The sequence below is a fragment of the Saccoglossus kowalevskii genome, chromosome 8 (genome assembly GCF_978046115.1).
Source record: "Saccoglossus kowalevskii chromosome 8, keSacKowa6.1, whole genome shotgun sequence".
Lineage (NCBI taxonomy): Eukaryota > Metazoa > Hemichordata > Enteropneusta > Harrimaniidae > Saccoglossus > Saccoglossus kowalevskii.
In genome coordinates, this window is record NC_140648.1 from 12,269,429 (window position 1) to 12,289,172 (window position 19,744).

The window sequence follows — 19,744 nt, forward strand, 5'->3', positions numbered from 1 at the left end:
CCTGGGCGTGTGCCCGGATATGACCTCAACTTCTTTATTGTGCCAAAAGTGGGGGGTGGGCGTTTGTCCAGGCATGGGCTCTTACCCGGATAAGTACGGTAATGCAAGGATTTGAATATTTTAAACCATAGTTTGTGAAGTTAGATTATTACATTCCCAACCAGATTTCCATTTATTGTTTGGTAAAACTTGCTCGTAGAAGTTATAAAGTACCTTACCATACCACGATATAGCCAGGACTCAAACTCACAACCTTGTGATTGGCAGTCAAGAGAGATAACCATTGTAATATAATAATAAGATGTTGTGAGAGAGTGTTAATCGTGTTATGTAATCTGTTTGATTACTTTGTTTCCAGATATTGAGACTACGTAGTCGCAGTGCACATGGAAATGAACATACACAAAGGAGGTAAGTTAATGCTTTCTCAGTCAGTATTAAAGCTGTTCAGACACATGGCACATCATTGCTGGCCATGAACCTGAGAACATTTGGGAAACACATGTCCTGCCCACTGTCACCACTAGAGGGCAGTATGTTGATAAGCATGCATACTGAATTTTGAAAACACTTTTTATATATAGAGTATATAACAAAAAACAGTTAATTAGCAGTGATCACAAACATTTGTGAAATGTGAGAAACTTAGATGGATATGTGAGAGCTTGTAAATTGTGAGGCTTACACTTGATGTACAAGAGTATATAATTTCTTTTCTCATTATTTTTTTCTATATCTCCATATTCTGTGACCGTTTTGTGGTATGATTTCCTGTACCCATTAATTCCTATATGATTTATGTAGAAAAAGGTAAAGCAGGTTCTTTTCTGTTTAAATGTGATTGGAGCACTGCTGGGCATGCTTAGGTGTTATCATCATAAGTCATGGTCATAAGTTGTCCAGCTGTCTCATTGTATTATGTGATAAGCACCTCATTCATGATGTCTCTGCACATGAAAGCGTCACAGTCACCGTGCAGCATGTGTTCAAGTTATGTGTCAACAAATGTATTGCATGGGATTTGTTCTGCACATGACGTGGCACAATGATGCTTTAGTATCATGTTATTTAGTCATTTAGATTCAAACATTAGCCAGTGCTGATATACACATGTGTAAATGTGTATCTCCTAATTTTCAGCTTTATTATTCTGCCATTGCTGTCAGAAGTGTTCATAATTTGATGATAACGTTTGTCACGGTTACAAAATCTTACTGAAAATGTAATTGACATAAATATAGAACATCATTGTATATGTAAATTAGATAAAATTTAGACAATGTGCACATGCGAAAACAGCAATTCCAATCATGTGACTTCGCTGTTGCTTTTCAGTGATTTCTAGTATATTGCTAGAACAAATCCATTGCTATTTCAATGCCACAGCAGTTATAAATATGGGTGTCACTGTATTTGTTTACTTATTTGTTTGTTTGTTAGAATTAAACATTTTCATGAATAATTGATCAGCTCAAGTTATGCTTATTGGTGTAATTTAAAATTAACATTATATGAAGATGTTCACAGAGACTTAAAATTCCATATAGGTCGCTGTGCAACTTTCTTCAACTAACTTTATGAAAATTTGTTTCTCATGATAGTAATTCACAGCAATCGCACTGTTTGTATGCTGAGATTATGACGTCTGATATCACTCATACCCATCCCTTAATAGTTTGCTACAATTTTCAGGAGCATTCCCTTTGATACTATATTTTCTCCACTTGAAAACCAGTCGGTACCAGGATACACTTTGTCCATATTGCCTACTACTAGCAATAGGTCATTTTTCGTTCAACGGTGAGATCTCGCGTACAAAAATCAAACGATTTGATTTTGAGCTCAAAGTTGAAAGACCAATCTTTGAAAAAAGATTATTGTGTTTAGATACCCATACTTCATCGAAATTGACCATCATCAAATGTGTACAGCACATTATTAAGCATGGAAATATCCCCGCAAATACTTTCGCGTTTGTCGAATCCCACGTAATGTTTGTTGCCACTACGACACTATGACCTTGTTTGTTTGTTTTTATGTTCGATTTCACATATAACACAGGATCTCGCAGTGAAAGGAAATTGGTCTATTATTGCCTCTGTTACCTGACAGTTTCATAAAATAAGACAGGGTTACTCCCGCTTGTTTCTATGGTGACAATGGTAGCTCTTTGAAAGCCATTTTAAATTAAAAATTGAGAGACTTTAGAGACTGGTATAAAATAAAAGGGCGACAGTCGTTGTGTCGCATCCTGTTCGATATGAAACTCATAGCAACGTATACAACGCATGTAAAATACATTGTTTATTTACATGACATTTACGACGACCACCTCGCTTTAAGGCATGGCTGGTAATATGTTTGTTGGCACTATAGCAAATTTTGCCTTTTATTATGAACTGCAGCTATCTGCTTAATGATATTATTGTACTCATCTATTGTACCTTTGCTGTGCAATAAGATTTGTCATGTATCCTTTTAGCAAAATTTTTTTTTTATATTATATTTATATAGAAGTGACCAACCTGCGGCTAGTCACCAGGCGTCTAAGGTGAAGGCCCTGAACGCTACGATATTGCGGCTGACTGAGACAAATCAACGACTTCAATCCGATAACAAGTTTCTAAAGCAGGACTTAGAATCGGCCATGGAAGGTACAATGACCTCACCGAGGGGGAAGAAAACGGCTGTAAAGAAAAAGAAGGGCAAATGTAAGTCGGAAAACAGCATAAATTGATATCGACCATGAAAGTTGCATTGACGATCTCAAGCAATATTTCTCAGTGAAGTGAATTGATTATTTGTGAAATGTTTATTTTTCAGTTGACTATGAAGACATGAATCGGAAAGAACTCCTGGCAGCCGTGGCGGAGCTAGAAGAGGTAATAGCGAGTCAAAATAATGATTCATAGCCCCGCATCTGCAATATTCTCGCATATATTTCTTTTATTCCTTTGCTCACAGATTATTCTCATGATCTATGACTAGTTAACAACTGGAAGTTAGACACAACTACTGTAAAGATGTTAATTATTCACTGGGTTTTAATTCTGCTTATTTCGCTGACTATTTAGCATAGAACACATTATCTAAATGATAAAACTGTGAATTTAAAACCCACTGAATATGCCTGAAATGCTAAATCAGTGAAATTTAAACCCAGTGAAAATTAGTCATTATACAGTACTAGTAGTGGGGGGTTACAGTTAAACTTGCCTTGAAGTGACACTGTATTTAAAACTGTGCATACCATAATTGTGGAAAGAACCCTCACAACAATATATGTTTACTTATTAACAGCGAACAATCTCTTAGAGATCTGATAAAAACCAGGATGCTATAAAATTGACAGAGTCATCAAAATTACTGTAGAATACTTTATTTTCGCTTGGAATTTATTTTCGCTATTTTCGCTGAAGGGATGATTCCGTGAAAATAAAATCTAGCGAATATACTTTTTTTCCTATATTTCACATTAAACTCATCAAAAATCAGTAAAAATAAATTCCAAGCAAAACGCCCCAAAAGCCTTTTCAGCGAAAATTAATTCCAGCGAAAATAAAGTATTCCACAGTATTTGTCCTGCTTGTTTGTGATTAAAGGTTGTTTGTGACAATATGGTACTTATCCAAATTACGGCCGTGAGCCCCTGCCATAAGTTAAGTTTACAACTGTATATACTGTAGTGCACAATTTAAAAAAAAAAACAATCATGGAACAGAAGAACAATAACAAAACAATATAATAGTTTTAATGACAGTGTCACTTCAAAGTAAGTTTTTTTTGTTTTTATGGTTATTACTTTTATACCCATTTTCTATGTCGAAACGATGACAACTTCTTTATTAGACTTCTATATATGCCTATGCCTGTGAAGGAATATCAGACTATTATTAAGGACATTGTAAAGACAGTCAGGTATATTGCGTCACATGGAATGACATAAGCCTGTTAAAAACTTCTAGAAACTCTTTGTTAATTCAGTCACTATATTTTGATTAGGAACTGCAAAGGTATGAAAGTGGTTCCTTTCATGATGCTAAAAGAGGTTCACACAATGTGGAAGGTAAAGTACATTGTATTATTATTATTATTATTATTAATTAAATTTCAAAATTGCTTCTATAGATTGGTGAAGTTTTCGTGCTGAAATTCGTTGTCAGTAAAACATAACCAAAAACACTTCTGTTATAATCTTCTCATATTTTAGGTAAAATTGTGCTGAAAGGTGGTTTATCTGAGCGAGTTGAACAGCTGGATAAGAGAGAGACAGAGTTACTTGAGGAGAAATTGAAATTAGAAGAGCAAGTGTCTAGGCTTAAAACTGATAAAACAAAACTCAGACAACAAATAGAAGAAAAAGAGTAAGTAACTGGCACATAGTTTTTTGCTCTCAGCACAAGGGTCTCATGTTTGCTCAGTAAAAGAATTAATGCATCCGAGGGTTAAGCTGAATCCCTACGATCAACTATCCTCAGTATTTGAACAATTTACCGTGTATGTATTGCCAATTTTGTAAATTACAGCGCATGCATGTGTGTGTACACCTTCAATATTTAATCAGTAGGTGATTTTCTATTCACTGAAAGGTCTTGTGTATTGTGTGAAAAACGCAGACTAAACAATTGCCTCAAAAATCAAATGATCTTTAAAACCCAATGTCAGAGTGGAATATGCCATTGAGATAACTTAACTTCTCAAAATTGAGCATAATAATAATAAAGAGTTTGTATAGCGCCTAATATCCATCACGATGATGCCCAATGACGCTGTCAGTTCACAGAAATGCTCTTTGAAACAAGTTTTGAGTTTAGATTTGAAAATGTTTAAACTGGCTGCAGAACGAATGTCTGTTGGTAACTGATTCCATAATGACGGAGAAGCATGCGAGAATGAGCATCATTTCATGTATAACAAAATTGTAAGCATGGGAATACCCCACAAATATTTTCGTGTTTGTGACATCACTAAGATGCTCCGACCTTTGTCCTGTTTTGACGTTTGATTTGAGTGAAAACTCAAGTTCATTCTCTTACTTTAGAATTGAAATACAGAATATGAGGCAAGATTTATCTCGAAGAGAGGCTGAACAGCCAGTTGCAAGACCCAGACAGCGACCGAGTTCTGCTAGCTCTGTTTCATCATCCTCTACAAATAAAAGACGAAGAGAGGAAGAAGAGCGGAACCGAAAAGTTGAAGAGTTGAGACAAAAACATTCAGCAGCCACAATTCAGAGAAACTGGAAAAGACACAAGGAGAGGGTAGGTGTGAGAGAGAGGAAAGGGGATTACATTATGCATTTATGCTTCTTGTACCACTGACCAAAACCAATTCTTCTTGTATTTTTATTGTAGCCTACACTTTATGTATTTACTTTAAACTGTTAAATCAACTCTCAAATATTGGAGCCAAGTTTTTGTCTATTTTTATGTATTTTTCTATATTTTTGAGGAAAATATTTTTGAAGAAAAAAAATTAAGTGAGTTGTATTTTGCTTTAAAGTGTAATGGTAATTAATTTGCATCCTGAAAACAATGTGTGAAATATTTCTGAACTGATTTATTTATTTTTTATTTGTATTTTCAGAAAGGTGATGAAGAACTTGATGATGTAAGTTTATTGGATAAATTTATGTGATATAACTGGAATACCAGTAGTCGTATGAAAATTGGAAAACGTAAAACATTGTGTTTTGCAAAATTTGCATTTTGGATCACTTAACTTGTATTTGAATTATTCAGTGTTTATGAGTAAAAAATTAGTACAATATTTGCTGTTAGAACGCATTTCCAATAGAAGTACATATTCTATATATTGTCTATATTGCATACATCTTTAAAATTTGACTTATTTCGATCATATGCACACTTCTGTCATTTACGTATGCATATCATATCATATCATGAAATAAATTATTATAAACAATTAATTACAAGCTTATAGTAAGCTGTTTAAAGTCTCTAAGTAAATCTAGTAAAGAGATGGGCCTTCAAGAGATGTGCTGTGTTTGATTCACTATAAAGTTGTGCATTTATGTAAAAGTTCAAGCCTGGCAAAAAACAAAACAAAACATTTTGTATTGGTTGTTGTATTTCACGTTTCACTTTATTTTTTGGTCTTGCCAGGCTGCTGTACTCATTCAGTCATCAGTTAGGGGACATTGGTCTCGCAAAGAACAGTTGCAAAAAATGGAGAGATCAGGCCGACATTCACCAAGTCGCAGCATGTCTGGTCGCAGTCATGGTCACATATCTGAAGATGATGAAAGCGGATTAGATGATGCCGCTACCACCATCCAATCAGCGATGAGAGGTCACTGGTCACGAAAGGACCAGATTAACAAAAATAGTCCCAGGTAAAATATTCAATTTGTTTCCTGATTAGATAATTCCTATGAAATGTCCTGCTTGATCTATCAGAACTGTCTTATATTCAAAGTGCTGTCATTAAGATCATCTTGATTGGTTATCAAACCCAAATTCCTAACTGACAAACCAATCAGGAAACACCTTACATTCTAAGTTTATATTTTCTAGGCATCCACCTTTAGATGATTCTGATTCAGATTCCTACATACGCACTTCTAAATCTCGTTCAGGGACATTCCAGAAAACAAGTCAGTCAGGTAAGCCTAAAAATAATTATATAGATATGTCATTGCTGATTGTATCATCTATAAAAGACATTGGTCATCATATAATTTTGAAATGGTTTCCATTGCACAGACACCCTTGTCTGTTAATTTCTGTAGGTTTGAGAAGTATGTATTTCATGTACAAAAACAATGTATTTTACAATTATTATACATCTGTCACTGTAAAGTTATAAGTTACAGCGTGCCATAATTTTGCGGTATTTTACAGGGTATTTTCATCCTACCATATTGGGAAATGCAAATTCCAAATATGGAATAATTACACACGTAAGCGTCCTCTAATAATAAATACAAACATGGCTGCCACCAGGGTTTGACCAGACTCCATACAAAGAAGTTCACTAATTCTGTTCTAAACTTTTTAGATTTTGGCATTCCCATGATGTATCCTTGCAGAAAAAGATGTATAATAATAAGGTTATTGCGAAGATACCTCAAAGTATGCACTCAGACAGTGCGCTGTCGCATCGACCTCCGCTGCGTGTCGGTCGATACTGCCGCTGTACTGTCTTCATGCATTCTTTGAGGTATCTTCGTAATAACCTTATAATAACATATATGTACTTCATTGGACCCTTATCAAGCATGCTGTGTCACTATGAACACTGCACTTAATCAAATTTCAAAGTTTAATTGAGGGAGAGAAAACTGTTTTTATATTGGTTATATAGGTTATGGCAGAAGTAAAACTACTGCGTATTCCGAATCTGATTCTGATGACGATTTAATCATGTCCACACCAACCAGGAATTCACGAACAAAAACAACAACATCATCATTTGGCATGTCTAATAGACCTGGATCAGGTTGGTCAAGTTGTTTACTCTTATTAGGGTGTATAGAGAGATTACAGATTGTATACATAGACCCTGAGTTTTTTTTTGTGTGTTTTAAATTATATTTAATTTTTTTTTTTTTACTTTTATTTTTTATTAATCTGTGACTTAAATTTTGATTTCCCGTTTTTCTTCTCCAACAGCTCGATCCAGTGGTTCTAAATCGGGGCGTGAGGTGAGTTTTGAAACTGTGCCTGTTGTAAAAAAATCTGGATGTTTTGGCATTGGTAAAAAGAAATAACTTGCTGCAATTCACTCCACATTTGTTTGTTTGTCCCTTTCATGTAATTCTGACAACCTGCTGTGTAACCATGACACCCTGCTGTGTATCTGTCTACATGTGTGTCCATGATATCATCAATTGTATATTCACATCTCTCCTTTTTTGAGTGTTCTTTATGTTGTAATGTATTTTACCTTTTTACTCTTACTAATGACCTTACTAATGTTCTATCATTGTGTGGCGTGCTGCATTTTGTACCAAGTATGCATTTATCTCTTAACCCTGAATTACATCTCAGCATCATTGCATCATTTTCATGTAAATATATCTTGTTCTGTCATTTTCATTTCATTTTAACAAGACTTGCTGCTTGTAATTCTAATTTGTCGCTGTTGTTTGTGAATTGTGATTATTAGATTTAAATTGGTCCTTACACCAATTCCAACGTATCTTCTTTTGGTATGTGTTTAATACTAATGTCCAATGTGTGATCTATGTTCCATTTCATATGTGTTGAACTTTTTGCGTTTGTCTGTAACATTACCTCCGTAATTCACAAACACAGAGTCCGCTGAGAGGTGAACTTGGCCAATACAGTCAAAGAATTGAAGAGTCTGACGAAGACGACAGTGATGATGACCTTGTGATTGCCACTTCCAGCTACAAATCCAAATCTAAATTATTTTAATGAAGCAAAGAATCTGTGAAGATGAAATTTATTCTGATAGAATTTCTACTGATACTTTTTGCAGTTTAAGTTCTGCAGTAAAAAGAAATTGAAACAAGTTTTGTATCTACTGGCATCCTGGGGGGGGGGATGTGGCAGACCATTTTCCATGTCAAGCCCATTTGAACGTGAGCTGTATTGAGTACGTACACAATCCCTTATCTCATTGATTTGGGTGCATAGTGTACATGCCGGTTGTGACTTATTGGCTATCATGTGAAAATCAAATACCATATTTGTTCTTTTATAAATGCATTTATATCGGCCAAAAAGATTATTTCTGACTTTAAAAGTAGACCATCATTGTTATAATATGACCGTACATTTATGTGTTGAAACCTTTTTAATGCATAACCGAACAAATACAGTACATATAGTATCTGGTGACAATTGTTACCATAGTAACCTGTGATCACAACTACAAATCAATGTAATTTATATTTTTACAGTGCAACAGTCGCTGTGCAGCACATGACAAATTTCTTGTAAACAATCTGTTTTTTTTGCGTGTTTTTGTATGTTTATGTCACTGGGACTCACATTGACCACAAGGTGGTGGAAAACTGCAATTTACTAGTGATTGTAGGCAATATAATGCAACATTTGTATATTTAGTGATAAAGTTAAACATTCTTTCCTTTCCAATTATTTCCATAAATTTCACTGTATAAATATTTCTTTGTATAAAGATGTATAAATTACAAAGTGTATAAATTTTATATCATACTTTTTTTTTTTTTTTTCACCAATAAACGTTGCTAACATTGCAGATTATCCAGCATCTTTACTTAGATAAATACACACTATCAAATATCACAGAGAAGGGATTCTTCTATACATATGGTGCTGAAGATATCAATATTTCGATATCTGAAGTACCAAGATTCAAAACAGTCACAGTCTGTTTTTGATATGGATCTATTTTATTTGCAAACTGATTGCTCACCGAAAACTCAGGGAGTCTTATATGTTTCACTGTACCACTTTCATTTACTCTGTGTCCAAAATAAGGGTATGCATGTTCAAACTTAAACAAATGATGTATTTTACTCCCTCTATATACATTGCATACATATTTTTACAGAGGGATTGAACGTAGTATACTGTAAAACACTTTGAAATAGCTACATGCCATTTTAGCGAATTTGACTCCATGCATGAATTAACTGAATCTTAATTTAGCTAAAGTGCCAACAATCTTAGTGTGAGAATATACTTTATTCTAATTAGTGACATCTTAATTTAGCGAATTAGCTAAATTAGCTAAAATAACATGCTAGCTAAAAAGACATGTTTTACAGTATCAAAGTACAGCTGCTGGATAATTTGCATATTAGCGTCTGTTGGACATTGCCAAAATTGTTTTGGCGTTTACAAGTTTGTAAATTATTGTTATATATATATAGACACTACTGAAAAATTAAATAATGAGAAACACATGATTGTTATACAATCATGTTGATGCCGGCAAATTTACTACTTCAAGAATTTATGGTGGTATTTCAAGAACCGAGAATTTTTGTTGACATTTAAATCAGATGATTTGCACCTATCAGACTTACTTTTATATTATGTATATAGTGTATTTTGTAACCAAAATATTTCCATAAAAAGTTGCAAATGCACCTCAATGACATCCCCTCTCTCAAGGTCACACATCCTGGTACTTTGAATCATTTTGAACATCGTACTTCCATTTTTGTTTTGCGGGCACCGAAATAAACTGATCATGAAAACCGCTATCTCCATGTCAATTTCCCTTGGAAGATTTATTGTGATTGAAAACTTGCATATCGAAAATTATATTATATTTCATAGGGGCTGTTTGAATTTGAAATCAAATTTTATACTTGTGATCACATGATAATTCGTGTTTTAGTGTAGAATACTCATAAGATAAAAGAAAATCATCATTTTAATATTTCATGCAATTACTCGCCACAAAATCAACTGTCCACAGAGCACCATCTGCAACATGAAATATTTGAGAACAGATATATTCCACAGTTGTAATTTGAATATGGATAACGTCTAATAATATTCTAAATTGAATTTTCATCAACACATAGATATAACAAAAAAATTTAAAAACATACTGTTTATCACCTCCAGGAAAAATGGTTGTGTCCAGGAGTGTTGCCTGTTTGTATTGAAAGAATTATAGTTTGGTGTTTGCCAGTTTCGTTTGGCATGTTGCATGTGACCTTTAGAGGGTGGATACACAGTCTATTTAAAATACCATATTTGCTGTATTAGTAGCCTCGGCATAAACTACAGGTGATTCTATTGCAAACCAGACAACCAATAAAAGTGTAAGATGGCACCAATTTTATTTTCCATGCAATATTATTTTGCAATTTATTTCAGTTTCAAGGATTTTCAAGTTTATTAACTTTAGTTTCAATATATTGTAATTGGTCATAATATAGTTTTTTCCTTGTAAAACAATTCTTTTATGAATTTGCAGACAGGTCTGTTTTATATTATACATATATTTTCAAATTTTAATTTCCTCTTTTTGATTTATAAAATGATGTTCCAGACAATATATGTAAAAAGTACTTAAATAAAATTCTTCTTTTTTTAAAAAATTTATTATACTATCAATATTTCTTATATTTGCATGTTATCATTTGTCCCATTTCCGATTTGCCAGCCCACGAGAGAAAATAAACAGAATATTTTTTAAATCAAGCAGTATCAATTTATTTCAACCTTACCAAATTTACAAATATATAAATATATAACATACACAGCAACAGATTTGAAGGCCTAACACAATATAAACCCACACAATTGTTTTTAAAAAAAATTTCAAAAAAAGTGATGACAACCTTTATTTATTGCATTCAAAGGATTACAGCAAGTTAACTTGCAACTGGGAAACTCCCTTACAATATCCCTATCAACTTCCTTCAAGACAGTTGAGATGACTGCAAAGAAGATTCGTACTGGTAATTTACAACATTCTTTCTGTAGTCGCATCAATATTGCAATATGAAAACAAGACAACAACTTCATATTAAGTACCTGGACAAAAATTAATTAAAATTCAAGTCCAAAATTAAGGTGCCAGGGGAAGTAAGACTATCACAAAATGTAAGCAAATTGTTTTCATAATATTGGATCATTTGATAGCACAAACAAAGTCCCTCGCTATATTGCAATATTCATGGAGACTTTCCTGGGCAGTTTGTTAACTCCCTGTACGAATCTTGTTTGTACCCGCTGTAATAAGATGTGTGCTTCAAAAAAAGTTTACCAAGAGTAGCCAAGACAACATACACTCAGCATTACAACTAGTATATGCATTGGTGATTGCATTGCATAGAAAGTCAAGCAAAGAGCTGTAAATAAGATTTCTGAAGTGGGAATCGATAAATAAAAATACAATCATATAGCACTTGTTTATTCATGTTTTGAATTGTAGAGCGAAACATACATATATGAAACATGCACAGTAAAGATGAGCTATGTTTAATCATCCCAATACAGTTGCCCTTTTCAATTAGATGTGACCAGACATGTATATGACCTTATTTTAAATTTGTTGATACGTTTTAATAGTGGATTTTACCATTATAGCCAATGGTAGCTATAATGGTTTGAATTATGAATCAAACTTAATCCACTGGGGATGATCGTAAATTTATCAATGCTGGGAATAACAGTTCTGCTTCAATTTCAAGTTGTGTAAAAATTATCTTTAAAAATTTAGTTTAAAAATTAAAAAAAACTAGATGAATATAAGGGAGGGAGAATCACCAAGTTTTACGTCATCATTGAAGTTACTAATGGTGGACTATATCACAGATTAAAACTGACACTAGAGTATCAAATTTGGTCTTGAAATGCGGGCTGGTGTTCCACTGTAAATTGGTTGGGAGGTACACTACATGTACGTTTGTAGATCACTAATTGAGGTGTACTGAAAATGTATCCATTGAATTGACATGTGGCTATGGTGCAAGATTACACTTCATGACCCAAGATATGTTCTGCATTCACCTTGCATACAGATTGGTTGATACAAGATGAGAACAGGTAGCCTTTTCAGACAAGTCAAGCCACATATACGGTGACACACATCCATAATGCACCAAAGAATGTTGAATTCTTTGGTGCATCATCAGGTGGTATGGCTTTATGCAAAGCCGATTGATGATAAACCTAAAAAATAATTGAGAGAAAACAAATCCAGTATAAAAGCCCTAATTTATGTAACTATACAAATGAAAAAAACAAAACATCTGGAGTCTCTTATTTTCTAACAGTTGCAATTCAGGTAGAGTATGACATACACGAGTATCAATCCCAAGATTCACTGCATCAAAGTTGTGATAGTAAAAATTGTAAATATATAGTATTACTACTGATGAGGAAACAAAATTTAGATCTATGAAGTGTAATTTGTGAATAACACAGTCACATATTATCATTCAATCTAAAAAGTTGTGATAACCAAAGACATCAGAAATATGTGACTTAAAGTATGGCTTGACAGCTTGTAAAGAAGTAAATCAGCAAGGAAATAAGATAATCATTGTGTAGTGATTTACTGTTTTGTTCTATAACTAGGCACACATCTCATTTCTCACCTATGTTGGCTTTGTCTTTGTACGCCCAACAAATACAATAGTGTTGGAACAACTGCTGTAAGAGTTCTAACTCGTCCAAGAATTCAAGACGTTCAATCCTATATTTGAAAATTATAGAAGTGATGCAATTATATCAATACAAATAATCTTATCTATTTGATGTGGGATAGTAAGCACTGCGATGCTTGACAGGATCAGTCAATAATGAAGAGAGAGGAACAGTCTCTCATAGGAAACTGTAAATAGTGAGATAGGAAGGTTGGAGCTTGTCCTAGTGTGGAAACTGTTGTTGGAGGGACAGCCTCAGAAAGGAAAACTTTTTCATCAAAAGCAATGAACTATCCTCGGGGTGGATATCCGGGCATTTTCACCACCAGGCAACCATCGCGGTGAAAACAAACAAAGTGTAACAAGATTAGCCGTGCGTGTGTAACATATATAAAATTCTGTTGTTCAGGATTACTTCAAAGTTGAGTTTGTGTTGTTTTCTCAAATTTGCACAGGCTCGACCGGCGTTCCACAGCAGCGCACACAGAGCCCATAGAAATGCATGGTACAGTGGTGCACCTCTTAGCAACGTGGAACGTCTGTGACGTAGCACCGTCCCCGAGAATAGGTACAGTTGATGAACACAGTCTAATATGCATCATGAGATAGGAATAAATTATGCCCAATTAAATAATTGGTTTTGGCTCAATTTTTTTTGTTAAAAAGATTGACGGAATGCAAATAAATTATTTTTATGTGCCAGCTGTTAAAGCTAGACAAGTTTTCATAATATATAACAATATGCTAATGACCTCTTGACATATTAAAATAAATTATATCATCATATCGCTATATATCATGAAAGACATGCCACAATTAAAACTGAATATTGCTTGAAAAAGAGACCAACTTTGAATGAATATGCAGACAAGGAGACAGATAATGATGCAAAGTACCTGTGTATGTCAGCTGGAGGTAGTTTATGATAAACACACATCATGTCCATGGCATCAGCACCTTCCCAACCAACTGATAAAAATCTGTTTTTCTGGAATCATGAATCATGAACAAATTTCAGAATTAAAAAAAAATTATACTGGCTATTTGTACTTTACATGACTCATCACTGATTGGTTTATACAAATCACCTGACCGGCTAATAAATTGATTCTGTCAATTGTTTTTTTTTTTGTCAGTCACTAAAAGTGCAACTCAAACAATATATACACTATGTGTATAAGAGAATGATATCAGTTCATATTTTTATTACTGAAATGTACAAACAATGTATTTTACATCGTCATGACAACATGGACATAAGGTTTCATGAAAATCTTTTGGAATTGCTGATAATTGTTGATAGATTGCTACATAAGGTCATATTGCAACAAAAAATTGGGATGACAATTTGTTTAGATAAACTTGATATTATTTGTGGAGTTAACATATGTGACTATGTCAAAAATCTAAAACATGGTCCATTTAAATCTTCCCGTTTTGAAAGATAATGAAACAATATGAGTTGGGAATTATATTTTAAATCTATGTGCTGAGAGTGTATGTGAGAATAGGGAATGTTTAAACTTCACTAACAAATTTAAGACTGGATTTTGAACAAGAAATCTGTCAGCTAATATAGCAGCCTATGAAATGTACAATGTAAAACATGTCTGACCCACAGTATTGAAGTTTACTTAAAACCTAATACTGTGAAAAAACTCTAGAAATATTAAAACAAGAGCAACAAACTATGCACCAAGTTTTATTGAAATCTAATAAGTGGTTACTAAGATATCAGAAAGTTGAATAATTTATGAAAATTAGGTTATAAATATGCATAGATTTCATCACAAAACTATTCAAAATGTTTTATCCATAACTATAACTGAAAAAAAAATTTGAATACATTCAGAAAGATAATATGAATCAGAAACTGAAAACACCAATACATTGAAACCAATATACAGAATATTTTGCATTCTGTTTCACTCTATAAATATAAAGTTTATCAAAAACTGTATTATTTCTTACCTGAGTATCCATACTAGCACATGCATCAACACCATGAAGCTCACAGTGACGTGATCGTAAATTCTGCTGCATGACCTGACCAAACCTGTCTGCCATGTTCACTTGTTCGTAGTTGATATACAACACGGTGGGAAAAGAATCGCCAATCCACTTGAGTAAATCACTGGATTTCTGTACTGTCATGTAAACTAAAACACACTCTGATATGAACACTGTAGGTAAGCTGCAAGTAAACAGGTGGTTTTTAGTTAGCAGTAGTAGAAACCTGCACACTATATCAATTTGATCTACCAGTAGTTTCTTGATACAAAATGGTTCATAAAACATTTGCTATACAGTCTTTAAGATTATCTGTGGATGTGATTTATAAAATAACAATTTCTAAATTCAAAATGATTTCATGTAAACAGTATGGGCAGGTAATTGAACAAACTTCTGAAATGATTGCCAATATCAGACTACTAGATGTGATACAAGTTTCATGCAAATTTGAGGTTGTATTCCCATGATCAAAGAGGTGAGTTTTTTGTGTGGTTTATCCTGACTTTTTAAAAGACAGATTTCTCTAACATGTATACATTTAGAAAGAAAAGGACAGGACAACTTAAAAAGTGGGTGTTCCTTAAACAAATCCCCTCAACTTCATCGAATTTCGATTGATTTAAGTAGATGGCATTAGAGAGACGCCAGTTTTGCATGATTTTCGATAAACTTGTTGATGCCCTAAGATGCTGAAAACTTGATCACAGCCTAATATACATAAATGCTTGGCAATGTTCAGCTGTTTGCTAACAATTTTTAACCCATGTATTTTGTGATTACCACAATTGTTGCAATTTTTATACAGCACAGACTATTTCATGTGTCAAAACAAAATATTTCTGACAATATAGCTTTAACAGCTCCTAATTTATTTTTATTTTTATAAGTTCACAAGTTTATAAGTGTTGTTAACCCTAAGAGTAAAGTTTTCTTTCCATTTATAACAGTTGATTTTGAGTACTCACTTTTTATCAATACCTGCTTCAGTGAGTTTACTTTCCACATCAGCTACATCCCTCAAATCTGCAGTCATAATATGGTATCTTGGCGAGTGTAATTCAGCGTTTTCTACAATATAAATTTTATAGACAACTTGCAGTTAGTGTCTTAGTGATTGTGATTGTAGAACTATTGTTCAACTATTCATTGATGGTAACTTAGCAAACATTTTATTTTGCATGAAAAGATGATGCTATCACACATCATTCCCATAACTTACTGTTCACTCAGCAGTATAAATCAGAGTACAGCACAGAAAAAAAAAAAACATCCGGAAAGCCAGCAGTGATTTCCATGTAAAAACATCAGGTACAAAAATATCATTAAAGGGCGGTAGTCGTCGCGCCGCACGTGATATATGGGTCTCATATAAACAAAGATGGCGACTTTGACTGTTGCACAGATCAACGAGTACAAACTGAGACGTTACAAAGCTTTAATTAGGAATTTTCAGGTGATTGGAAGGTATTGAAGGAACCACTAACGGTAATTAGTAATAAGTCGCCCCCAGGTCAAACTTCATATTTGTGATTTATATCAGATGTAGCACATGCGCAGCGCGACGACTACCGCCCTTTAAAAAAACCATGCACCCTGTACTGTTGTGAAATCAAATCAAGACATACAGGTATAATTGATGTTTGATGAGAAATCTTACCTATAGATATTTTATTTTTTACTCCATCACAAGATTCCATTAGAGGATCTAATAACTGACTTCTACTTTTGATGTAATAACATTTTCTGGAGGTTACAGCCCGGAAATCTAACTCAACGTAAGTTTTTGGCAGAAGACCTTCATCCTGAGGTGGGTATTGAGAACAGCATTATTTTTAACAAGATATTTTCTATATTCGTAAAGAGGCTCAAACACAACATTACACTGACTAGACAACAACAGGTTGGGTTGATATTTGTAAACTGAAGTTATGCAGATGTTAATAACATAGTTGAAAACATTTTGGATTTCAAGCCTCTATTATGCTACCCAATCAGTTTGAGTGAAGAATATTGTTTTTCAGAAGCACACCCCAATTGTCCCCTACACACTGTACAGGTACAAATGATTTTTATTATTTTTCACTAAAATTGATTTTACGGACAATATGTATATATGACTAGTATTTGAGTCAACGTGCACAAACATGTATATACAAAACATACCAGAACAAAACGAAAAGAGATATTTGTATCAAAAGAAGTATAATTTTTTGAATATATATAAATATATTATTTTAGTTAATTTCTTTATTTTGCATATACACTGATTTTATTGAACCACTCATGAAGTCTTTTTTTGTCAATGCTATGCTGAAACAATTGCATTCTTTGATTTTGCATTGAAGTATATTTGAAACATTGGCACGATTGTGAACATGTGTTGATAGTACTGCCTATTTTGAGGACATCAAGTCTACTGGTTTGACTACAATTATTTCAAAACTGATAACAATCATGCCAATGTTTATATGTCAATGCTAAATGGACACTCAAAACAATGAGTGTTATTTGCTACATTTAGAAATGCAGTGGTTCTGATGTGTCTGATGGGTGCATTGGCTTTGGACATGAAGTACCCGTATATGATTCACAGTAAATTCATCCCAATCCACATTCGTCCCAAACACATTCATCCCACAAGTCAATTCGTCCTACCTCAGTAATTCACATTCGTCCCATTTCATGTTTGTTTTTTTGTGGTCAGCATTACGATCTTGGGCAGAGTGATATAGATTTCTATGTTTGTGTGCAAGGAGTTGAAATCGTTTCTGTTGTGGGTTTGGCCAACAGTATATAGTTACTGACACGCTTGCTATACTGGTATACTAAAAGTACCATGAAATATGACTACCCAGCACCACCATACTTACTTGTATGCTGTACAATTAATAATTCTATGTTGCGTGTACGGCGTATATGTATTTATTATATTAATAATTAACTTATAACTGAACTTTGCAAGTAGCTATGTCATATTTGTATTTATTAACTCATCACTCTATGTTGCATGTAGGGTGTATTAAATCTTAATCTGATGAATTAAATCTGATGAATTGACTTGTGGGACAAATGAACTTGTGAAGAATTGACTTGTAGATCGAATTGACTTGGAACGAATGTGATTTGGAACGAATCGACAGACCCCGAAGTATATCATTGTTCACTTTGTACATGTATTTGAGATTCTGGTCTTCATAATGATATTTTTTTTAATTGTAGTATTTATAACATTAAAGATGGATAAAAACAAGATTAAAATAATGTTGTTAGTCACAACTATGACAATAATAACATATACCCTATTCACTCTATTAGTAGTGCATGGGATTTATGTAAATTACAGAGGTATGTCAAAATATTCTGATGATTCTGCATACAACAAATATGATTTTTGTTTTATATGCCCTTCTATTGTAGATGTGCTTTTAATTGAGCAAATATGCTAAATACCGGCAAATACCGCTAAGTATGTGGGTGAAAGGTGTTGTTTATAGATTTACGTAAAATGTAACGTATTTAAATAACGTATTTACATGTATGTGATTATGACAATCACTGCTCTTGAACTTAACCATTTGAAAAAAATTAGCCTTGTACATGTCAGACTGACCTTTAACCTCCAGAATAAAGTATCAAATCCAGCCCCAAGACTGATAATTTGACAATTGGATTCTGTCTTTTTTATAAAATCTTCTAGTAAATACTTGATACCATGAGTCCGGACATAGTAACCTGCAGAATAATTGAGATATAAAGTTTTCAAAGTTCACTACATCGTCCCTGGGCAGAAAGGGGGTAGTTAAGTACCAATATGTGTCATTTGCTAAAATGTGGTAGTAGATTCCAGCTAGTATAGCTTGTGGAGAAATGGGAAAGAAAAACAACACGCGGTGGTGTCGACTATGCAGTAAATCAAATCATTTACAGATAGCTACTAGTGGTGTCGTAGATATAAATATCTAGATTAAATAAAATGGCAGACTTCATTATGTTTCTTATCTGAAAAAAGTACCACACGGCACTGAAATATATATTTTTCAGTTTACAGATAACAGTTTGTAAATAAACTACCAAGACTAAACGGACAGAGCATATTTTTATTAATGTTTAACCATGACGAAATATGAATATCTTTGTGGCATACTTATTATTTTTTATTCACCTCTGTTTATTTCGGGGGCTTTCCTTTCAGCTGCCTTTACGAGGAACTGTAAATATGGGTCTCTCCAGTATCCCTGCTGGATAGCAAATCTACAGAAAACACACACGAGAAATGTTTACATTAGCATCACCTGTAACCTCTTGAGCTATCGATTGTTTTCATAAAGACCACTAATTTACACACACATTCAAATATTAAAGTGTTCAGTCTAAGTTAGTTGCTGTCTTTGTTACTTAAACTGACCTCTTGCACGATGCCGCGTCATCGTTTGTTGCTTGTATGGCTTCGTCACCCATATTTTCATTTAGCGATATCGTCACCTCAATATAACGCCATTTTGGTATCACCTAGGACGCCCCAGCACATTAAAATAAGCTGCAATAAATTTGCATACCTACGGCCAATATCGTATCATGTCATATTGAGTAGGAATTATCGCTTTGAAAGTTTCATGGATTACATTAATCTATTATAATTGTTTA

General features: G+C 33.6%; 2 protein-coding genes across 3 annotated transcripts in view; one reads left to right on the forward strand and one right to left on the reverse strand.

The window, feature by feature from the left end:
• The window catches only part of LOC100376284 (uncharacterized), a 28,034-nt gene extending 16,899 nt beyond the window's left edge, over positions 1-11,135 (forward strand). For both annotated transcript variants that reach the window (XM_085502178.1, XM_078012854.2), the window contains 12 exons: positions 359-411; positions 2,515-2,711; positions 2,824-2,882; positions 4,003-4,066; positions 4,211-4,364; positions 5,042-5,261; positions 5,587-5,610; positions 6,126-6,355; positions 6,537-6,625; positions 7,327-7,461; positions 7,635-7,666; positions 8,280-11,135. In XM_085502178.1, the coding sequence (XP_085358304.1) occupies positions 359-411; positions 2,515-2,711; positions 2,824-2,882; positions 4,003-4,066; positions 4,211-4,364; positions 5,042-5,261; positions 5,587-5,610; positions 6,126-6,355; positions 6,537-6,625; positions 7,327-7,461; positions 7,635-7,666; positions 8,280-8,402 (1,380 nt within the window). In that variant the 3' untranslated portion in view covers positions 8,403-11,135. The remainder of the gene's footprint in view (positions 1-358; positions 412-2,514; positions 2,712-2,823; positions 2,883-4,002; positions 4,067-4,210; positions 4,365-5,041; positions 5,262-5,586; positions 5,611-6,125; positions 6,356-6,536; positions 6,626-7,326; positions 7,462-7,634; positions 7,667-8,279) is intronic.
• LOC100376437 (leucine carboxyl methyltransferase 1-like) lies at positions 11,123-19,620 on the reverse strand. The gene is made up of 9 exons (XM_006821762.3): positions 19,506-19,620; positions 19,263-19,351; positions 18,711-18,832; positions 16,758-16,902; positions 16,066-16,168; positions 15,059-15,281; positions 13,984-14,075; positions 13,040-13,137; positions 11,123-12,611 (listed from the first exon to the last, which is right to left on the reverse strand). Exons 1-9 carry the CDS (start codon positions 19,556-19,558, stop codon positions 12,586-12,588), a joined length of 951 nt encoding a protein of 316 aa, XP_006821825.1. The 5' UTR covers positions 19,559-19,620; the 3' UTR covers positions 11,123-12,585.
• Between the last annotated feature and the right edge of the window lie 124 nt (positions 19,621-19,744).